Source organism: Chaetodon auriga, chromosome 13, assembly GCF_051107435.1.
Source record: "Chaetodon auriga isolate fChaAug3 chromosome 13, fChaAug3.hap1, whole genome shotgun sequence".
Taxonomy (NCBI): Eukaryota; Metazoa; Chordata; class Actinopteri; order Chaetodontiformes; family Chaetodontidae; genus Chaetodon; species Chaetodon auriga.
The window spans coordinates 11,266,727-11,290,947 of record NC_135086.1 but is presented as its reverse complement, the minus strand read 5'-3'; the positions used below and the strand labels follow the sequence as shown (position 1 = coordinate 11,290,947).

The 24,221-nt window shown below is 42.4% G+C and overlaps 1 protein-coding gene across 5 annotated transcripts in view; it reads left to right on the top strand.

The window, feature by feature from the left end:
* The window catches only part of dip2a (disco-interacting protein 2 homolog A), an 81,227-nt gene that overhangs the window by 32,094 nt on the left and 24,912 nt on the right, over window positions 1-24,221 (top strand). For 4 of the 5 annotated variants that reach the window (XM_076746430.1, XM_076746429.1, XM_076746428.1 and 1 more), the window contains exons 2-5: window positions 13,259-13,330; window positions 17,859-17,978; window positions 18,069-18,188; window positions 22,592-22,861. In XM_076746430.1, the coding sequence (XP_076602545.1) occupies window positions 13,259-13,330; window positions 17,859-17,978; window positions 18,069-18,188; window positions 22,592-22,861 (582 nt within the window). Of the gene's footprint in view, window positions 1-7,783; window positions 7,818-13,258; window positions 13,331-17,858; window positions 17,979-18,068; window positions 18,189-22,591; window positions 22,862-24,221 lie in introns of those variants that run through there. The other variant, XM_076746432.1, reaches the window with a different exon arrangement.

Genomic DNA, 24,221 nt, shown 5'->3' with positions numbered 1-24,221 from the left:
AACAGGAGCTCTGCACATGTGCTCCAGCTGGACTCTCTCCTCATCCTACCTCTGCTTTCATTAATGTACTGCTCACTGTGTGTGTCTGTGTGTGTCTGTGTGTGTGTTCTTGTGTGTTTAGATGAGTGGGCATGTACATGTAAGTTTAAACGTTTCTTTGGCATTGATGTACGTGTGTGGCATATATACTTTGTGTGTGTCTTTGGCTTTAAATGTTTGTGCTGTTTTTATGGCTTTATCGCAGCAGGGTGACCAGTCTAGTAATGTGTGTGTGGTAAGGGGCTGAATCACAGATGAGACTGACTTTAGTGCACTCTCACTCTCTCACCCACAGACACACACAGACACACACACACACACACACACACACACACACACACACACACACACAGTACTTTCTTTCAAAGGTAGTCTAAGTGATAATCCCCAAAATCATTTGTAAATCATGTCTGAACAAAGCAGTACAATGTCAAAATGTTGCAAATAAGACTACAACCAAGATTACAAGTGTTCCCAAGCCCATGTAGTAATATCCTCAATCATGTGTTTCATGAAGTGGTGAACCTTGCCCCACCCTTGCTTATGAGCAACTGAGTCTTTTGAGGACGCCCCATTCATATCCAATCATGATCCTGTTTACCTGGGAATGTTCCAAGCAGGTGTTTTTTGAGCATTCCACAACTTTCCCAGTCTTTTGTCATCCCTGTCCCAACTTGTTTGAAATGTGTGGCCGGCTTCACATTCAGAATAAGCGAAAGTTGATGAGGTAAAACATTAAATATCTTGTCTTTGTACTGCTTTCAGATGAGTTCATGTCAAATGCATCCCAACTTTTTTGGAACCAGGTTGTACAAAACCCTGCATATTAGTGTCATTGCTAAACTGAACTCTGCTGGTTGTCAGTATATGTACAGCAAATTTTGTTCTCCTCCAGTAATAAATATCTTGTCTGAGGGTAACCAGATGTTCCAGCCAGCCCTGGTCTTGTTAACAAAGGCTGGAGCGGTGTTGAGCTGTGGTGTTAAAATTTAAAAGGCTTATGTCCGGCCTTGAGAGCACTATCACTGCTCCACTTAATTGCTTGGGTGCAGCCAGAGGAGCACAGTTCAGCCTGTTGTGTGGCGAATACAGTAAAAGCGCCACTCTACTGAATTATAGATGAGTAATCACGTACATGAGATAGAAAGTGTGTAAGTCTATGCATATGTAGTGACAAAGACTTTTAAGGGTTCTGTGACCCGGTTGTTGAGGATAGCAGTGGCTTTTTTAATTTAAATTTCCTTGTCAATTTTACATTATTAGCACTGCAACTTTTTGTTTCTTCCTGGCAACTGTCTGCATTGGCATATGATCTGTGGAGGAGGGTCACCACTGCGTTAATGGTGAATGAGAATGAAAGAATTAAGAGGACAAGGGCAGAAAGAAGGGAGGGGAAATGTCAGAGGTTTAAGGAGAAAGATGAGAAAAAGCAACGGCAGAAGAGAAACTGATGACGGTATTACATTTTTACACTGTGGATATACTAATATACTGTGGTATTTTGGAAAATGTGTAAAATTCCAGGTCTTGAAAGATTCATGTTCCTGTTTGATTCACATATGACATCATTTTGCATTGTAGTTATAGAGACCCATGGTTCCTTGGTTGCTTACTTGGCTGTGCATTTTCGGGTATTGGAACGGTGGGTCTGTGATTTAGAGAGGAAGTGAAATGGAAAGAGAGGGACAGATGGTGTTTCAGAGGAGGTGAGGCTTGTGGTCATCCTCTCCAGAGCCTGGTGAGATCGGCCTGTTCACCATTACTGCATGTTAGAAAGAGAAACAATTGCAGTAGACCAGTGAGTTACTGCATCTGTGTACAGCATGTGAACAAAAGACAATAAGACACCTCAAACTGTTGAAATGTAATGTGTATCATGGAGTAAAAATCTTGAACCTCCAATAGTCATTCATTTAAGTCATTCATCAAATGCCAAAATCTAATAAATTTGCGAAACCTAGGTCTGACAAAAGAGGTGATCTTGGCCCAGATCAAATTGAAGCATGGTTCAGTTTGTGTGAAAGTATTTTTTTGGATGCTTCAGACTTTCAGGCTAGTTACAGGAAGTTCTGGCATTTGGTCTGTGAACTTTATAAAGGATCAGTTGGATGAAGCTCAGAAATGATCTGACACCTTTCAGTTATTTTCCCAGAGGATGAGAGAGAGAGGAATTTAATTTAAGCATGCCGACTTCAGATGCAGCTCACCTAACTGATGATGACAGGACGTAGGCATGTCATGTAAAGGTCTTCAGTGTACTTGCATAATTGTGATCTAAAAGCTGAACTAACCAGATGTAAACATGTCAAATGTAACAAAAACGCAAACCTTGGTTGGAAAATGTTGGAAATGTTATGCAGCACAAATTCAAGAAAAATGCAAGCAAGTCTGCCTCTCCAGGTGACAAAAGGTGACATTTTAGAGATACCTGATAACTTTCTTATTTGCCAAAAGTCTTGTCACCATTCAGTTTGGTTCTTGCAACGTGAATTGCAGACTCTGTTACAGTTATAAGCCTGCATAGTTGTGTTTGAGCTCATTTGTTCTACATAATGTGTCCACCTGCTTGTTCTGTTGACCTGCACTGATGCGGTGTTGATCCTGTTTTACTTGATAGCCCTGCTTTGCTCAGCGTATATCTGGAAACATACAATATCACTTTAGCAGTGTTGACAAGAAATAATGGGCCTACGGTATGTTTTGTGCAGAGTAAACACAGGCGCACGCACACATGATTTCATGTGATCACACACTGATGCTGGGCTCCCCTCCATGGCCCGATCATGAATCACAGGCGAGGAACAAAAGACTTTGCCGTATGGCTTGTTAGACTTGGAGCAGAGCTAGTTAGCCCTGGCCCCTGACATATAGATATGGATACACAAACACACACACAGACGCCCAGCTGGACTTGTTGGCCTGCATCTCTAATACCACCACGAGTATCTGTGTGTGCACCCTTTAATTGGATTGCCATGGTGCCGGTGTGTAGAAGTTTAGCTGTTTTGTGTGGTCATGCAAAGACACCCGGCTCTCTCCCACCCTACCATCCCTCACTATAGCAAAGGTGTTTATGTGTGTTCATATGCAAGGGGCTTAATGGCTAAGCCTGTGTCAGGCCAGTGAAAACATGGTCATTCATATGGTAATAACCTGGCAAAGAAGAAGACAATAAATCTCTCCACATCCTCTGAGACCGTACAGAGGAGTGAGCAGATCCCACTGAGCTGGGGGCTTCAGATGGGACACCGTCCCATTCGGATCTCAAACACCAGGGACGCAGGGTTTCTCTCCACATGCTGGAAGTGCTGCGTCTGTCAAGTAGGTGGTAGCCATAGTCAATAGTATTAGTTCTTCATTAGGGCAGTAGGTTTATTTTTTAACTTGTTGTCTGTGTATGTCTCTATGGAGGACAAAAAATGAAGATGATGACGATGATGATCTAGCAGATCAGCATTTTTAACAAAAGAAATGGTACATTTAGCAAACAAATGTAATTTTCACCCCAGTGTTAATCAGAGCCTTGGTTTGTGGAAACATTATTTTCCTGCTCGGGTTATTTAACAGGTCCCCAGAGGAATGTAAAACAGTCGGACTGCATGCTGCATGTGTGGCTGAGCACACTGACTAGCATCTGGACAATAGCACAAGATTTCCCATCAGGGAAGGTCATTCTGTGTTTCAGACTCTTTTTGACTTGAGACAAATTAGATTGTTGAGTTTGTGAATAGAGCCATGATGTCCTGTGTGGAGGGCAGTAGTCAAATTAAGTTCGACTTTGCCCGACTTGATTTCTTACTTCTCAAAGCAGCTCATATTACGGAACACAGCAACCTAGTGCATAGTCTGGTGTCACCTTTCTTATCATCTCACTTAACAGTGGGTGTGTGAAGGCTGTTTTTAGCTGAAATGATAACTGCTGGATGTTTCATTTATTTTCTGTGATCTCCAGAGTTGTTTAGTAGCAGCCAATTAAGCACTGTGTCTTGCTTTTTGTGCTGATCACTGCAGTGCTTTTCACTCTGTAACCACACCATTAGCATAGATGTGTTGGCCAAACGACAGTAGCAAGCATGGTCTTCTGCAGCTGAAGAGAGAGGTGGAAGCTGACACCAATAGCAGAGCTGATTTATAGGCATGTCATCAAATAACTGAACTGGGGGGGGGGGGGGGGGGGGGTACAGTAAGGTTGGCACATGTAAGAGAAACATGTAGAGTACAGTAGTTAGTCCATCACAGTGTAGCTGGAGGCAGACTTCTGCTTGGTGGCTGTGAGCAGATTCTTGTGTTTTATGGCGTCTTTACTCTGAGGCTCCCACACTGGTCACGCCTGTCACACAGAGGTCTTGCTCCACAAATCACACACACATGCACCGTCAAGATACACACACACCAGCACATAGGCAACATGAAAGGACTTGGACAATATAAGACTCTCGTATTGTCACTTCTCGTATTTCTGGACTCTTTCACACAGGTTTAAATAGGAAGAACAAACGTTAATGTGCAAAAGACACCACACTCAGTAAAAAAAAAAGGTTGTATATCTGATGTGGGCAACAGTCTCTCTTTGTCATCATTCCTCAAGGTGGTTTCATGGAGCCATAGCAGCACATCGCTCAGTCCAGCCTGGATATCATGTGTGTGAATGGAACTGACATGAATATGTTTGGACTGGAGCCAGCCACACACACAAACAGACACACACTCACACACATTTAGATATTTGTGAGGACGCTCTTTGACGCAATGCATTCCCTGGCCCGTTATAACCGTAACCACCATACTTAACATGGCTAACCCCAAACCTTACCCTAAATGATCAAGTGAGGACTGGCCAAAATCTCCCCACTTTTCCAAAATGTCATCACTCGAGGTCTAAAAGTCAAATTGGTCCTCACAACGGACATACAGCCACGCACGCACACAGGTGACCAGTTCACTCTTCCACATGCTGACATACTTTCACATTTGACACAATGGCCTGATCCCTCATCTGGTCCATCTTCTGTAATATTTTCTCTTGAGCTGATCTGCATCTGTCTCTTTGTGTGTGTGTGTGTGTGTGTGTGTGTGTGTGTGTGTGTGTGTGTGTGTGTGTGTGTGTGTTCCTTTGATGTGTGTGCGTACAGTATCAGTGTTTATTTGTGACTGTTAATTATGCCCCCCCTCTTGTCTGCTCCCCAAATCAGTGCACAGCTGCAGGGCCCCCTGAGTAAGGCAGCACTGCATCTAATGTCTTATTATTCACGCTGTCTGTCTGCTCACCAGCCATACAGAGCCTGGGGGATGGATGGGGGATTTTGGGCTGTGTGTATGTGTGTGTGTGTGCATATGTGATGAGGGGGTTATGTATTAGCAAAGCGGTAATGGAGGGTTCGTTCAGTCTCCTAATTCGTTGGCACTACTTAATTAAAAGCGATGCGACCGAATGATTGGAGGAGTTGATGGATGGAGACTGAGAGACACCCAGGCGCTTTAGGATCAGGGATATCAGAGTGTGTGTGTGCGTCAGCATGTGTCTGTATGTCTAGTGAAAGGAGGAGGAAGTCATTACCTTTTAATCATATCCTCCTTTATTCCTTATCCCTTTTCCTCCTCTCTCCTTTCTTTCCTCATCCCGCCCTTCTGTCTTTAAATTCTCCCTAAAGCCTCCTCCAGTTTGCCCTGCCCCCCCCTCTGTTTTTCCAGCTGGCTCTCAGTGTCAAGCTCCTTGTCATCTTCAATCAACCCCTCTTTTCTGCAACACTTACCCTTTTTCCTCCTGTCCCTCACTGTCTTTAACCTTCCAGTAGGATGTGTGTCACATAAATGATCCTACACTGTGCATTCATGTCATTCAGTGTGACTCGGGCTGTACACAATGATAAATCTGTTGTCTCATATTTGTCATAGCCTTGAGGTTACATAACATCTCTTGGTTTTATTGAAAAATACTGTACTGCTGCATTCAGCCAAGAGCCACATTCAGTATGTGACTTTAAATGAATTGGCCTCGTATCAAACCACGATGGAAACTGGTCCAGGACTGCTGTCATGCTGCCTGCTCTTTGCTACATTAATGTCTGCGGGAATACATACATGCATGCTGTGACTGACGAGAAAACGAGTTGATTGTGAAATAAAATGATGAATAGAATTAAAGAAAAATCCCCCCGTTTCCATTTCCTAAAACTCAAGGTGGCATACTCAATTTGCTTGTTTTATATGGCCAATAGTAATAATTAAATTTACTATCATATATGACAAAGAAGAAACCAACAAATAAATTCGGCATTGTTGCTCAAAGAAACCACTGAAATGGTTAATTTAGCGTCAAACTAGTTGCCACTTCCTTTTTTTGTTTGATAATCACAACTATAACTATATAACAACTAACAACTATCTTTTCGACTATATGTTTATTTTTTTGTCCTGTGTTTCACAAGTGTACCTATTGCATGACTCAGTGTATGTGGTGTTTAACATGTGAGTAGCTTCTAATCGAATAAGCTTTAGCTAACATGCAGAAGATGACTGACCCACAATGGCAAGGTGACATGTAGTTCATCTCATTCTTCGGAAACATTGATCTATTGTGTGTGGCTGATTACTGAAGTGATTGTGCAGGTCCTTTAGTCTGTATGCTAGCAAGCAGCAATTAAGCCTAATTATATGCAGCTATTCATTGGAACTTATTGCTATAGGGTGAATAGGTCTCTGATATCTAAAATGAAATAGTAATGTGCACACACCCGTGGGTGATAAGCCTGCTGACACTGTTGTACTACTCGATCTCCAACCAGCCTAAACACAGGGCAGTGTTTTCCTCCCACATCAAAGAGCTCCTCTTCACAATAAAAGCCTAATCTTACCCCAGTGTAGCTTCTCCGTCACTGTAAAATATAGTCAAAATGTTACACAAAGCAATTTCAAGGGGGAAATTACAGTAGAAACACAGCCATTAGAGGTTAGAGACACTGTGCTGGTGTATTGTCAGGTAGGTTTGATCTGGCTGTCCAGGTGGTTGTGTGGTTACGTCGGCTGTCCTGCAGTATTATATAAATTACTTTGCTCCAATACTTTTCAGCTGTGGTCTTTGTAATGTTGTAGCAAGCATTTAACTCTGTGGTTTCCTGCATCAGTATAGAGGCTGCTTCTTGACAGAGAAACAAGGTTTGCATGCTTTGTAACTTGACCTGTATAAACATGTTTTAACAGGCTAACGAAGCCTCTTTCATAGTTCTTGTACAGTGTGTGTGTGTGTGTGTGTGTGTGTGAGAGAGAGAGAGAGAGAGAGAGAGAGAGAGAGAGAGAGAGATTGGTATGTGGGAAGGTGGGGGGCAGGGGTCTGCTTTGACACCCTAATCCTACAGCCTAGTTTGGCTTTGTGTGGAGACCTTAGCTGAGAGGAGAGCAATGGAAAGAGTGAGAGAGAGGGAGTGGGAGAAGGAGGGGGTGTCAGGGGCAGTCGATACAAGAGAGGGGGAGTCTGGAGCGTGGGGTTTGAGAGAGGGCGAGAGGGAGGGGAGTGATGGGAAGGGAGAATGAGGGAGATGGGGATCATTCATTCTCCTGCTCTCACCAGGAAAGGAAACAAAGGATGCTGAAGGGCCTGACTTATGACAGCAGGACTTCTTAGAGTTTGCTTGTTAGCCTGTTAGCTGGTTAGCTTCTGCTGACCTGACTTCCTGTATTCTCCCACTGGCCTCTCCTTCTCCCTCCCTCCATCTGTCTGTGCATCTCTCCCTGCTGAAGACATCTCATCGCTGCTCTGCTTGCTTCTCTGAATTCTGCATGTGAGTGATTCTGCCTCTGTCTCTGTGCGTTGAAACTATTTAATAGGGGTCTGCTGTGGTCAGTGCACGCTATGCTTACTTTCTGCTGCATGGTTAGTGCTTTTTGTCATGCAGACAGGCCAATTAGCTAGACATGTGGTTGAAGCTATGGAGTGGATCTGCTCTTTTTCCATCCGTCCCTCTCTTTACCTCTTTGTCATATCTCTGCTTTTTTTTTTTCAGGCAACAGGTACATCTGCATCTGTCAGACACAAGTGAGGAAAAGCTGTGAGTTGTGCAGTATCATGCCCATTTCATCTGGGCTGTTAGAGTGAGTGTAATAATGCTCAGAGACCTTGCACAATTGAAATATGTCTAGTTTAGACTATCTACTGCAGATATGCACTGGAAAATATTTCAGCACCTGTCCAAGGTAAAGCTTACTCCATATGTCTAAAATGAGCATTATTTTGTATGCCAGACAGCTAATGCTTAACAACAGCTGGCTGCATCTGCTTTTGTTGGATTCAACCATTCAGCCATGAGAGTAAATGCCGCCCTGCCTAAATATTTAACTGTGGTTTTCTGTGGCTGAAAGGCAGGCAGCTTGGTTGCTGGCTTGGCAGCAGTGTTGGCACATTGTGGGACAGCCTGGCACAGGCACTGACATTAAGTGTGGGTGGGGCAACCTCTCTGGCTGTCTGTCACTTCAGAAGAGAGGGTAGCAGTATTGCAAAGATATGAAGGGTTTTATTTCAGGGTAAATGAGAATTTTGGACCATTGATTAGGAGTGGAAGATATGGACAAAATTAGTGTTGCGCAATTGTCACAGAATTATCTCAATATTGATTTTTATTGATGTCTAAGACATAAAAAAAATATAATAGTGAAATTGAATTCCTTCATTTTACAGCTGCAACGATTAATCAGTCAATTGAGAATTGCTCTAAGTCAAATTTTAAGCATAATGCATAGAATTCCCTACGTTCCATCCCTGCTGGTGCAACTGTTTGAGTTTTTGAGTGTTGGTCAAACATACAATTTGAATAGATCACTTTGAACTTTAGCTTCATTGAGAAAGTGGCAGATTAGCTGATAATGAACATACTTTAGAAATAAAGATTTGAAACAATACAATCGTATATAGGGAAGATATGACACTCATAGCCAGGTAGACACATAGATGGTCTACCATCAGCTAGACACAAATACACAAACATACACACATACATATATTCACACACATACACACAGACAGACAGACACTGGCTGTTGGTTCTGTTTTTAATAGGCAGCCAGCAGCAGAAGAAAACACACACAGATGCAGGGCTTAAGACAGTGAAACTATTGCTGTGTGACTGTCAAGCCTTCACTGTTGCTGTTTCTGCTACTCGTGCGCATGTATGTATGTACGTGTGTGTGTGTGCATGACATCCAGGTATATAGTTGAGAACAGGACTTGACACCCGTCTGGCTGTCTGCATCTGAAAGACAATAGAAAATATGTGTGACCATGTCAATTTATGAATCTCAATTTTTTACAAGTCTTACACCCTAACAAAAGCCAGTCTGACCATCTTCATTCAGAGCTTTGTTATCTGTCTTTAATGTGTTTGTATTGGCTTGTAGAGGAATTTGCTGTTTCAGTTTTCCCCCCATTGAAAAACTCTGTCTGGGCAGATGCAAGGTAATTCTCTAATGGGCCTCGTCGGAGGAGCAGCTCCACTCAATAGCCATCAGTCAATTATACCCAATAGCCATCAGTCAATTAAAGTCAATACGACAAAGCAGAGGACAGCAGCCTCTCTTTCTGTCAGTGTTCAGTGTGTCACAAGATTGACCGTCTTTCCTTCGAAATTGGACTCAGTGCTGTGTGAGAGGAATGTTTATGGTAACAACATTGGATGATGTGCCAGATAAAAATGCAGCTGGTCTCTGAGAGCTAAAGCCTTGTCACCTCAGATGGATGGAGGCTCGTGTCACAAAACAAGCATCAATAACTGCTAAAAAGAGATTTAGATTTTCTCTTTCCCTCTGCAAGAACTGCTGCAGGTAATTAAAAAGATGACTAGAATGCTAAGAATGCTTAGCTATGCGTTGACAGTGAGCCCTTGAGGCTTGGGAAGAGGGTGAAGAGGTTGGGGTGGAGGGATGGGAGACAACAAAGGAGGTGGATTTTGATGAAGGTGGATGCCGGCTGAGGAACAGAAAAACCAGTCTTCCAGCTGAGCCCCCGGTGATGTTCTCTAACCATTATGACATGAGAAATGCCTCCTCTCTGGTTCACCCCTCCCTCTTGTGCTTTGGTTCATCTCCGTCTTTGACACATTCGTTCTCAGTTTTTATTTACTCCACCCCCTCCTCTCCCCCCAGGTGCTTGTTTGGAGATATGCCCTTTCTTTACAGCTCAATTACATGGCAAAGCCCGTAGTCAGCGTAGAAGGGTGAAGGGGCCAAATGAAGTGTTTCCCACTCTGCCGTAAATATACTGTAAGATACAGCTTGTCCCTTGTGACGATGTAATTCGGTATAGGTGTTAAGCTTCTCTCCATCCATCCTTCTATCTCTCTATTTCCCTGCATCCTACTATCCCCTCTCCCCTCTGGTATTCCCTAGGCAGCAGGCCACATTTTGACCTTTGAATCCTCCCACTTTTCCCTTATGGAGGCACTCAGAGCTCAAACAGAGTGGGGAAATGGAGTGTCTGCCTGTGAATGCATAAAACTTTCGGCACTCACACATGCACACATAAATATATGCGCAAGCATATGCAAACGCACACTTGTTCATACAGACTGGCACAGGAAATTTTGTGATTCTCTGGTGCCTCAGACTTTTTGTTTTGCTGAGGGTCATTGTTTACTATTGAATGCTTGAGTTCATTCCTCCATATTTAATGACAAAGCTGTTTGTTCTCAGATCAAAAGATTAGCTTCACAGAGACATAACGTGATGGATCAGTGTGGGCCAGGGGCCGCTTGGCCATGGAGGCTGTTCGCCAGAATTCGGAGAATAGCCCTCTATTGTTTGGCTGTCAGGCTGGTTGGCTGCTGTGGTGTGCACACTCGGACACACTGGCATGCACGCAGACTTATACTGTTGTACACACATACAAACAGAGACACATATCACCAGAAAGAGTCAGTGTCAGGTCAGCCGGCTCGGCCTGTGGACAGCGTTTGTATTGTTGCTAGCCTCCAGCTCTCCTGGACATTTAACAGTGCAGGCATTCAGCTGTTACTGGTGACTCAGGACCAGCGGGCAGCACGGCAATCAGTGTGACCAACAACACCTGCCTTCACACTACCACACTGTTGTGTTCAAGAGCATCAAGCAACAGAGAACCGGCAGAGATAAATCAACATAGCTAAATAGAAAATGTATCAATGTGAAGGTCATAAGATGTACTGTGTGACAGGGGAAAGGAGTGTTTACACAATATACTTTTTTATGATGATAAAGGTTAAGCATGTCGATATAGGAGCAAGTGATGAAGAAATGGATCACATGGGGAGGATTTTAATCAATTTGTTCTGTTGACATAGCCCTATTGAACATATTGCTTTTTCACTTGACCTCCACCCCGAGACCCCCACTGAGAGCCTGTAGAGAATAATTTAAGGACACAGTGGGATCCCTATTCATTGGACTCCAGTGATTTTCGTGAGCATTTCTATCTTCCGGCCAAAACGATGTGTATGTCATGTCAAGTGGCCGTTTGACTGGAATGTTTTTTCCACAAGGCCCCTTGTCTTCAGCAGCTTTCTGTCCTTTTTTTTTTTTTTTTTTACATGCATCTTTAGTGGTGTTAGAGCTTGTTCGAGGTCATATACAGTAGCATAGTTACATACACAGTCATAGTTTGTATGGTGCTGTCAGTCATCCCTCTCTGATTGAATCAGTGTGTCTTTTGTCTGCAAAAGAGCAAGCCTCCACCCAGTCAGCCTCAGCCCACCACAGTGTCTGATATTCAGGAACACAGTGACATCTTAAATCCCCAAATCAGCCACAAGCAGCCAAAACACTAGTCAATGACCTACTTCTGTCTTTTGAACCAGTCCCACGTGGACATGGATGTGTCTCAACATTTTTGGAATTTTGGTGGCATTTGAGTCATGAGTTTAGTTGTTTAAGCTTTGTCTAGCTATGTCACGCTGCAAAAAATACTGCATTTTGGCGGTTTCTTTCTTCTTGGAAAAAGGCAATAAACATACTCTGAGTAATTGGTGAAGCATTCTCTGCTGCTAGGGATGGATCAATTGAATGCTTTCCTTCCTGACACAGATTTGGATACCTGAACTCATTTTATCTGCCAATGCAGCTACCGATCCTATACCGGGTGCTGTATACCTCATCGTGTGAAGCAGATTGGAATCATGTTGATGTTGGGTATCTCAAGGCCAGTGCATTGCTCCTAAAACTTAGTTGATGCCTCACAATGTAACTGATAATGAAAACATAGCATTTTGCAATAACCAAAGTGTTTGTTTGTTTGTTTGTTAAAGAAATCATGGTCATAGTCATCTTGGTCTTCTAACTCATTTACTAAGCTATGCTCTGTAAGTTACTGATGTCTTACTGTTAATTTATTGTATGTTTTATAACTAAATTTGCTGATGGTCTGTTTGTGGTGTGTTGTTTACCATATATATGTATTTTATCGCTGATCTTTCATGATGTAAGGTGACCTTGAGTGCCACAAAAGGTGTCATTAAATAAATATTTTTCATTAGTTAGCCTTGCTATGTCTACTCTACACCTTGCCAAGTATAGTGACAATTAGCATAGTTAAGCTGTAGACCTTGCTGCATCTACAGAGTATTACTTAGCCTTATACTTTCACTCTATCTCTTGGTCTCACTCTGCCTTCATTTCCCTCTGTCTTCATTTATTGTACTTAAATTCCAGGCTTGGGAAAGCTTGTTCGTCCTTTCAAATAGGGCTATTAAAATAACATGCAGCTCGATCTTATTTAACAGACCGCCTTTTAATTATGTGTGGGGAGACAACTGAGGCGGATTCAGTTCAAGCTGACATCAGCAGTATTTTTGCTTCTGGTAAAAATGCTTGGAGGGAAAATGTTCCAGACGCACCAGACAAATGGCCTTTTAAATGCCCCTCGTCTTGTCGATGTTATCGTTTGAGTATTATTCAATAGGAACTTTGCCACACTACATATCTAACAGATAGCATATCAAACGTTTGCAAGGTCACTTCCTGTGTATGTGTGAGAGACAGACATCCAGTGGGTGAGAGCTGGTCATCTGCCACTGCAACCCTCCTCTCCTCTGGTGCCCCGTGGTGCCAGTGTAACCAGACTCACAGTGCGATCCTGAGGCACTTGTGCACGCACACACACGCACACACACACCACCAGGGCACGGCTGAGCTAATGACTCATCTCTCCCCCCCCCTCTCTGTCTGTCTGTTCCTCTGTATTTCTCTGTCTCTGTCTGTACAGGAGACATCACTCAGAAGGGCTATGAGAAGAAAAGAGGCAAGCTGTTGGCACCGTACATCCCACAGATACAAGGTAAGACACACAGGCCTGCAGGAAATTTACCGTCCAGAACAGGTTTTATCTTTACTCTGGCTACCTGTTAGCTTAGTAGTTAGCATAGTGTCCCTGCAAGAGCAAACAGAATGAGAAGAAGTATCTTATAATGTTAGTAACGATGATTATAGGAGTAGCTTCATTTACTTAAAGCCAATCTTATTACACATTGCAGGGACAAGTTAGAGAAAGAAATAAACATACAAGGGCAGAGATAAACAAATCAAAATAAAAATCCTGAAACATCTGTATTATAAAAGCAAAGCCAAAACAAATTCAGAAGCTGCCTGTAAAAGATGAATATTTTAAATGGAGTAAATTGAATATTTTTATATCAGACATACCAGAGGGTACATCACATGGTTGTAAAGTTGTCATAGGATGGAAGGATACTATGGAGGGTTCTGACACATCCATACTTCATTCATCTGGTTAGCTCTGTTGCTGCTGGTGTGTCCTTGATTCTTTAGATCCTGTGACCCTTGGATCTGTTATTAATGCCTTAGCCCTGCGTCATCGATATATCATAGTGTATGTAGGTTTCAGATGAAAATAGGTGCCAACAACCACGGCAAGGAAGCCATGCTGTAATGAAAATATTAAGTGTCTCTGCTGGAATGATAAGTAGTCTAGATTTGGTTGCTCTCATCATGCAAATGCTAAGCTCTTGATAGGATGTCATTATACATTTTAGGTAAGTTACCGTGTCTTAGAGAGTGTGAATTATTCAGAGGAATGTTGTGTTTTTTTTTAGTTGCTGGTTTGTTTCTATTTGTGCCTGCCATCCTGTTTTAGGCTGTGGGTGTTTGAGAAGAGAGGTATTAACTTAAAAAAACAGGGAGGCGTGAAGTTTCTCATGTTGGTACTTATTATCTGTCTATGGCTGTTGACTGTGTAGCGGGGCTATATTTTATATCAATTCAGGGTATTTTTAGCCCCAGTCGTGCAGTCAGTCGGCCCCAGCAGCCTTGGGCAGACTATAAGGTCGAGGTGGTTTGTGGTGAATCCCAGAGAGGAGTTGCTGGCTTTATGTTTCTCTGTCCTCTGTCCAGGGTCCATGGCAGTCGTTGGTTTGGCCTGCTATCAGAACACCAAGCCTCAGTGGAAACCAGAGTCTGGTGTGGGCCACTCGTTCAAGGCTTTCCACTGAAGTTAGCAGGCCTGTTATTTAGCTTGGGCGGATCTTTCATTCTGTCTTTCTCTTGCTCCTTCTCCCTCCTTGCTATCATGGGTTTATGTGTCTTTTTTTTCTGTTGCTCATTGTTAGGTCCATTCAGTCTGGATCCCAACACCTAAAGAAAGGAAGTGATAGATATGAGACAGAAATAGAGTGGGTGAGATTCTTTATATACAACACATGGATGTGTTGGGAATTAATGACACATTCATCCAGCACAATGAATCCGTGGGTAGGATTGAAATAGGAGACCTATAGACTGTGGGCTTCTGAGCTCCATACAAAGTTTCATAAGCTGTTTGGCTGTCATATATTTCACTGTTGTCATAGGACTGTACATGTGCCAAATGCAATAAAGTAGGTGTACAAAGCCAGATTGTTCAGATCTATGAGAGAGTAGGTTAATTTCCTTTGTTTGTATTTTAGTGGTTGGGTTTTACTGTGAGCTTTGAGAGTAAACAATTGCTTTAAGTGTCCACCATCCTGGGAAACTTCTAGGAAAATGTTGGCCAGTGAATGTAAGTTTATCAGAATCAAACCAAGCTCTGTAGAGGAATTGTACTACCTTCTGGTGAGAATACAGGTATGTGATGATGGTTTGTTTTTTAGTTTTCATTTTCTGACTATGAATGCAGTATCTAGAGTCCCAGCTCTTTCAAACTGAATTTCCCATCCATTTGTTAGTGTTCAGCACGTCATGTCATACAACTGAGAGCGTGATGCAAGTCATTAGTGAAGCTTATTTGCTCTATAGGAAGTGAAACATTGCGCACGTGTCGTCCGCCGCCACGCCGGCATGTGTTGGCATCAGACAGGTGCTAAAAATTCATCAGGGGTTCTCTGTGAACCAATAACCACATCTATTATGATGGAGCATGCCTCTGATTGGCTCAGTATAGTGTGTCTCTGAAGTGTGTTCTGCCCAGCAACCCGGCCTGGTGTCCTGGCTTGTTTTATAGACCTGTCTCCTCTGGGAGCAGGGGAAAGGCTGTTGTGTGACTGGGCTGTCAGTGCGATATAAGGGACCAACATATATTGATATGCCCATGCATGCTCAGGGGATGCTGTGTGTGCTTGTGTGTGTATCCGTGTGTGCCTGTGTGATTCAGACTATGCATTATGTCCTTAAATGTCCTCAGGCCTTATTGAACCGTGTGTAATATCTGAAGCTTGTGTAATTTAATAGATTTAGTTGAAGTGTGTGTTAATGTTGCTCAGCATTTCAGTGTGTGTGCTGCTGCTGTCTGAGAGTTGCTGACATTGTGGAGCTCACTGATCCCCACTAAGCTGCTGCTGAAAAGCCAGGCGAGCTGATGGCTGGCTGGCTGGCTGGCTGGCTGGCTGGCTCGGTGTCTGACAGACCAGCCAGATAGCTGCTTGCATGTGTGGTATAACTCTGTCCTCACAAGGCTGTTTTCTAATGGATATACTTGTAAAGGCAACTACTCTATGTGGTTCATTTGGTCACAGGTCAGCAAAAGTTGCAACACCACCGCAACCTCAAAGCTGCCCACAGTCTGGTCATAGGTACTTTTTAGCTACACTGACCTTCTATCACCCCACAATGCGACTACAGTTTCAGTTACATTTAACTTCCACAAAGGATATATGGGTTTTCATTTTAACTTAATCAAGTTTGAGTTAAAACTAAGTCTCAGTCACTATCCAATGATAGGATAGCATTAGGGCTGAACAATTAATAAAAATGTCAGCGAAATTTACTATGACCAATATCCAAATTCAATATCCAAATCGCAGGTGGTGACATTTTTTGTTTAAGGTAAAAAGTCTCAAAGCATGCCATTAGAAATGATTGTGGTGCTACAGAGATGCCCTCATATTCTCCAGATATAAAGAGGTTAATGTCTCTGCATATTTTAGCATAATGCATCTAGTTGGCAGGTTTCATTGGAATAAGCAGAATAAAAGAAAAATATTTTCTGTTCAGGGAACTGCGTTCCCTGTATAATACCTATGTAGCGTGAACCTGAGCCTATGATGTTTCAAGTTAGTTTTGTTGTCATCCCATAATGTCACCTCCACAGGAGCTTTGGGTACTTTCCTCACACAAAAATGTAATGTGTTTAGATATTTGTTGTGCTGCTGCTTTGATGCATATCTTAAACATGCAATGTTTAGGGATCAGAACAAGTCTTTCAAGTACAGGTGGAAACTGGCAGGAGGCTGTGGAAACATGACTTGGTATTGTTTATCGAGACAGAGCCACAAAACTACAGAAGCATCCTTTTAAACTTTATTCTCCTCTTTGTCCCACTCTCAGGAAAATATACCATATAAAACTATCGGATGTTTTCCTGAGTTACAGTACAGATGCTGTTCCTTTGACAGCTTCCTGTTCCATTGTGTGTGAAGTTGTCCTTCAACTCTGCCTAAAATACCTGCTAAGGTCTTTCATTACTCAACATGGAAATACAGCAATTTGTGGGAGATGCATTTCTTTAGCAGGTGTGTTTGTATGTCACACAGTAATAATATTACATATTAATATGTGCATTTAAATCTTTAATATGCAGCACATTACAGTATAAAGCATAATTGGGGGAAGATGAAGATTTTCTGTCAATAATTAACAGTCAAAGAAGTTCTTCTGGATCAAACTTGTGATGTACAGTAAAATTATCTCATCTCATTTTGGCACATTTTTGCATCCTCTGTGTGTCATGGGATACAAGCTAATCGGAATGCTTTCTTGAGTTTCTCTTTCACATTTATCCTTCCTACATATTGCAAATACATCAGTATAAGAGTACTAACAGAGCTTGAACTGTGAACAGCTTTAGTCTTGGGTTTCCCCTCTGATGCTAACCGCTAGTTACTTAATGATGCTCAAATGAGAATTGCATAAGCTAAAGGATGAATCGCTGCCTGCATCATGCAGAGCACAGAGAAGTTGGTATGTTGGAGAGTTTGATAATTTTAGAATGCTCTTGTTAGAAGACGTTGTCTTTTTGACATTCATGGTGCTTAATCACCTCCTCCCTGTAACGTCTGTGTAATTTGCATTTGCTTCCCGTGGAAAGCTGGGAGGCAACTGGAAAGCTGCAAGAGAGGCTGGATTAATTAAAGTGAAAACTTTCTCAACTCCAAGATACTGTATTAGAAGAAAGCATCCTAAGAAGGGGATTACCATTAAGCTTGTGGATACTTGATCTGGTTGAGCAATATTCAGCAGCATTTCTCTGTGTCCAAGGCACATTCTGCAAAGAGTGTATGTACTCACATTTCTGATATTGATATTTCTGCAATTGAGCATAACTTTTGGACCTTTAGAAACTGTCCTCTCCCTGCTTTGCTGTTCTCTCTCTGCAGGCGTAGATCCTTCACTGCAAATTGATAACAGGATCCAGGCCTCCTCCCAAGCTGTTCTCCAAGGTTCGAAACACAACAAGTCTCGGGCAGCCAACACCCGGGATGAACGCTTCAGATCTGGTAATCATGTGTCCATACTACCTGGGAGTTTTAAATGACCTCTGCTCTTCCTTTATATTGTTGCTAATCTGCATTGATGTGGTCTCTTAGATTTGCACACAGAAGCCGTCCAAGCAGCTTTGGCGAAGTACAAAGAGAGGAAGATGCCAATGCCCTCCAAGAGACGATCTGTGTTAGTTCAGTCTTCTGTTGAGGCATGCACCCCGCCAGGTGAGACCTCTAAACCCACTGTTCACCAATGGCAGAGTTTATCCTGTGCACACACTGCCATGGTTTATGCTCACACTGGGTTGTTTGCATGCGCTCCCATGAGCATTGGAGTGTAGGATGCTGACACTCTGTTGCGTCCAGTGAGCGCAGATGATGTTGTCACGCATTTGCTACTGGAAAGACTTGTGCAGTTTGATGAATGTGTCCATTCTTTGCGATTATAAAGGACTCAGTTATTGCTGTTGTGTTCCCTGGTAAACCTTCCCACATGAGTTGCGTAATGGCTCCATAATCAGATTTTTAACATGGTCCCAAAATGTCAACCTTTCACCTGCTTTTATAACAATTTATATGTGTGGGTCATATGTGGGTCAATTCATTTGAGGACTTGTCATTTTACTGCATTCTGCAGCTTCTTTTATGTTGATATTTTCAAGGCCTTAAAAACCTTTTTATGTTGTTCAGATTAGAAAGCATCTCATCTTTTCAGTAGTCAGTAAGATATCTGTGTAAGATTTGATGACAGAAAACTTGCCAGTATCTCTAACACTGCAGCAACTTTGTCATCGGTGTATAAGTTAATTGGTGGGGGGCCTTAGAGCCTCATGTCTTTGGTAAAGGGAGAGGACACAGTGGTGGAGCGACTAACCGGATTAAGAGCTCAGACATTGGAGTTTGAACAGGAGAAGGAGGGTGCTTTTCATGGTTATTTTCAGTCAGTCTGAGTGATCTATTGTAATCTACTGGGATAAGGTACATAGGTATGTCCGACAGACCCTGAAAATCACGTACTTTACAGAAGGCTCTGCTACTTTTTCCAGGCTTGTGACAGCTACAAATGTTGGTGTACACACAGTGGCTTGGTTGTGTTAGTCATTTCAACATTTTGTCTGAGATTTAGTGGAGTTTTTGGCCACTAATTGCGATGCAGAGTAATTAACAGTTTTAATCAAAAAGACATATTTTTCCTCTTACCTGTAGTGCTATCTATCCATAGATTGTTTTGGTGTGAATGGCTGACTTCTGGAGATATTGGCTGTAGAGATGGCTGCCTTCTCTTAAATATCATGGAACTAGATCAGCAATGTCTCTTTCCAGAAATCATGACCAGGTTTCTCAAGATAATCCTCATACCTTGTTGTGAACAGTTTCATGTAAGAACTATTTTCTTTCTACCTAACTACACTTGCCAACTGTATCACAGTGCAGCCTCTCTTAGCCTTTCATCCATGAGTAGATGTGTTCTTCCTTCTTTGCAGTGTTATGCAAGCACCACTGTGCCCAGTATTTGAACTCATACTTGGAAAACATGCAAAAACCACATTTATGAATACCTGACTTGGCATTGCCCTATGTATGGCATGGTTTGGATGTTGGTTTATCAGTCAGTTGGTCAGTGCACCACATTGCTCCAGACTGAACTATCTCAACAGCTATTGGATGCCATTCCATGAAATCTGGTACATGCCTGTTGACTTGATGGTGATCCTCTGACTTCTCCTTTAACACTGCTTCAAGGTTCACATTTGTGGTTTTGACTGAAATATCTCCTCAGCATGAATTGTAATCACTTGGGTGATCCTCCTGACGTTTCATCTACTGCCAGGTAAACCATCAGGTCAAAGTGTCTATTTGTCCAGCAATATGTTTTAGAACCAAATACCTGTAAAACTAATGATAATCGGCCTCAGCAGTAATTTGCATATAGTTTTCATTATCAAATGTTAGCATGAACATAACATAATCATGAAATATTATACCTGCTGAAAGTCACTATGTCAACATTGTCACTGTGAGCATGTTAGCATGCTTTCACTTAGCTCCAAGCACTCCCATGTCCAAGTACAGCCTCTTAATGTTGTTTTCAGTACTAGTAGACAACTTAATACGTAATCCATAAAAGAGGCTTACCGTTTATACCACATAGATGAAGCATAGATTGAACCTGGAGGTGACAATATGTAGGATTCTTTTTTTACATAGTCAGTATCGTAATTGTCACTTTCAGGAACGATCGATATTCTGTTGAATCAAGTCAGTTAAAACTAGCTCAAGTTTTTCACTGCTGGGCTGAAGCTTGATTAATGTGAGTGTCTTGGTTTGCGTGAACACAGTATTTCCTTTCTGCACAAGAATAACTGAGATCACAGCAGATCCGCTACTGTCTCTGCTTAGGTTTCCTCTCTTTTACATCTCTCCCCGCCTCCAAATCCTCCATCACTGCCTGTTTTTCTCTGACTCACTTTTCACAATCTATTCTTGTTTTTGTCTGTTTATCTGTGACTAATACCCCTTTTTCTCTTTCAATATCTTTCCCATTCTTTCCACCTCTCTGTTCCTGCTTTGCATTTGTTCTCTGACCCCCGCTTTCCTTCTCCCTCTGTCTAACTGTGTCAAGGTTACTGTGATAGGAAGAGAGATTGGATGGAGGCAGAGGAATAACAAACAGAATCATAAATGCAAGATAACCCCCATGAGTTTGCTGGTTGTAGAGACATTACATTTTAGCTTGTTAGAATTAAACCTCCAACAGCCTTCCTCCAACAGCATCTGCAAGGCCATGAGAAAAATTAAAAATGCGAACAGCGGTTTTAATAGTTTCTCAATCGATGGACTTTGCCCATAACTTTGTACTGTGAGTGATTGGGAGGCAAATTAATCACATGAGGATTTTGGAGAATATCATCAGGCACATGTTGATAACGCGCTAGAGTGCGGCATTTTTCTGTCCAAACCAAACCTGGGTCCAAGAGAGTAGTAACTGAGACCAACCTGAAATCGACAGGCATTGTGTTATTTTTATCCAAGCCCGACCCAAGCCCAACACACTTAATGTCAGCTTAAACACTGAGTTTGTGATTTTGCTGTCATGTAATCGTTCAGCCTGCATCCTGCACCCTCTGTCCATATGTTGCTGCAAGGCTGGATTCCCAATCTTCTTGCTGTCGTATCTCATCAGAGCCCTACACGTTTGACCTTTTACATAACCAACTGCTTTGTGATTACATCTGCATTGATGACTAAATCAAAGTGCTTCCATACCATTGATTTCCCTGCATGGTCAATTTTTAAACTTCCCCGTTGACAAATTGTGTCTGATGTCTGCATCCTTACCTAGACTACATGAAGACGTGTGAATGAGTGTTGTACTTTTTACAGGGGCTGCAGAGCAGGCACTGCTGTTTACTTCGTCAGTGATGAATAATGGGGGAAAGTGTGACCTTTCTTAGAACAGTTGTTTATAACTTGAGGATTTCATTTTCTGAAGTAGATGATGCCTAAGCCTGTTTAGCCCTTTCATTGCACTCAGTCCTCTGCAGAATGCAAATCTCAGACTGGCTTGCTCTTGTGTAACTTCAGTGATCCTGTCGAAAGAACAGACATTTCTGGGTGCTTGGCAGATGAAGTGGAATGTGTTCAGTTTGAATGATCCTTGCTTTGAAGTTGCTCCTGTTTGGGCTATTTTTGCTGAGACCAACTGCTCACAGCTGCCTCAAGGGAGAGGCAGTAAAATCATCACTGACTGGCTTTGAGTCCAACCCATAATAACTTAAGCATACACTACACTTAGCAACATTGTATTGTATTTTTATACCAATATTACATAAGAAATTTAGTTAGGGTATTTCAGTGTATGTATATATCAGATGCAGGAACAATATGTATGTATTTTTATATTGTTTTTGAAGCAAACAGGATTGCTATAATGGGTTAGGTAATATGTAATGCACTGACATACTAAAAGGAAATCTTTTTTGTTTTGAGTCAATCAGCATGCATAAGATTTATAAGTTCCTTCAGCTGTCTAGTTTTCTAGCAATACCTACTGGAGACATATCATTTTGTATGGTTTCTACCGTAAATCATTTTCTTAAAAACCTGCCTTTGTTAATTATATTCCTTTGATTAAGTTTACTGTCTACTTTCAGTGTATAAAAACACAACCTCCAGCCTTTTGTTTTCCCACAGCACCCAGTTTTTTCATTGTCTATAAATATGAAACACAGTGATCTGTCTGTTGTCAAGGTCTATCACACTCTATCATTCACATATAATATACATGTAGTTGCAGTGGGTTGTCTTCATGCCTGTGTGATAGCGTGGCTACTCTGAAAGGCAATCAAATATCAAATACAGACTCTACCAGTGATGGGACATTTAAAAGCAAGCATCTCTCAGTCTTACATCATCTCCATCGAAATCATCTGGCCATCCCCACTACCTTATATGTACTCACTCCAGTATGTATAAGAAGAATAATGTATCATCTGCATATTATCTAAATCCTGCAGTCATCCATTGCTAGACTTACCATCTTGGTTATTTTCCTGGTTACATTGTAGACAGGCCCATGTCTTTGTCCACTGTTGTGACGCTGCCCTGTCTTGACCTGTCAAACACAGACACCTCCTCAGCGTCGGAAGACGAGGGCTCGCTGCGCCGACAGGGACGTCTGGCCACCTCCACGCCCTACCAGGGCCACGGCCACCCAGCCGTTGAGCACTGGTTTAACCGTGTCATCCAGGGTTCGTCCACCTCATCCTCCGCGTCATCCACCTCATCCCACCCGGGAGGGAGATCTGTCACCACCACCAACACCACTGCCCACGCAGCCCTCAACGCCAACGCCGCAGCTACTGCACTGGCCGATCTTATGGCACACACCCAGCTAGGTCAGTGACACACACACCCGCAGTCTCACACGGTATCACATTTCGGTTGGCCGATCTGTATGTTCCTCTTTCTAATTGGTGCATCGCTCTCCTCTAGTCACTCCGAAGGTGAATAGTTTGATCATCCTCATTCTGTTCGTAGAAATGAGAAATGTGTGTCGCGTGCTTGTAAGATGAAGTCAGAAGGTACTCTAGAACTGAAATGAGATGCCAAGTTAGGAAACAGTATTAAATGTATTTGCAGGAAAGTATTTCCTGCATATAAGTGAAAGAATCCTGATTCAGGTTTTATCGGGGTAAAATTACATTTGCATATCGTCCAAACCTGCAGATCCTCCTGCTTAGCTGTATGGTTTTACACCATATAAGCACAAATTCGGATCTTTTCATTTTTTTCCGTTATCTCTTATTTGCTGATGTCGGCAAGTTTGGTACGTTATATATTTGCAAGCCAATCAGAATTTTCATCATATCAAAGATGACGTCTCCGCCTGTATTATGACACTGAGACTTTTCCCTACAAGTGTAGGTCAGTCCCAGACAGATAGCGGTGTCTTACACATCTGCTACAGCTGAATCCCTCCAGACACAGAAAAGCACTTGATGAGACAAGACAAAGGGAACCAATGACAGAGTTTTAATTCAAGGCTCTCTACTAATTAGTCGTCTTCATCTGCCATCTCACTGTCATTCAGTCATGTGAAATGGTTCACAGCACTTCCCTGTCAAAGCTCCTCATTCCATGTTACCATGCAAGTGTCACAAGCTAGTTAATGAGATTCGGGGGATTTATCTCCATCCGTCTCACCGCAGCAGCGAAGGGAGATGGTGTCTTTCTTGTGTATGTGTGTGTGTGTGTGTGTGTGTGTGTGTGTGTGTGTGTGTGTGTGTGTGTGTGTGTTCATGGGTGTCTGTACGTGTTGCTGGCAGAGCGATATCCTATTAGGATGGAGCTGTCTGATTTCTGTCCAGCTTGTCTCTCCTCAAGGTTGCTGTCATAACGTAGCAGCAGTGACTGGTGCTGAATGGAGCTGTAAATATATCTCCCATATTTTTCTGTTCCTTGGCCTCTCGAACTCTTATTCTGCCTATCGTTCACTTCAGCAATAGACAATCGTTAGTAGGCTGTCATACCTGAGCAACATTTTAGGGTAATATGGACTTTAATGGCAAACATGACCTTTGGTTTTGAAATCGCATTTTATATGTAGTTAATTAAGTACAGCCCTAGGTTATTAGGTGCTTTAGAGAGGAGCATCAACTCTCAGGGTGCAGTTCACCATAGCCATGATTGACAGCCATTGTGTTGGTTCCAAAAACACTGTGTTACCATAGCACTTTAGTTAAAGGATTACATTTT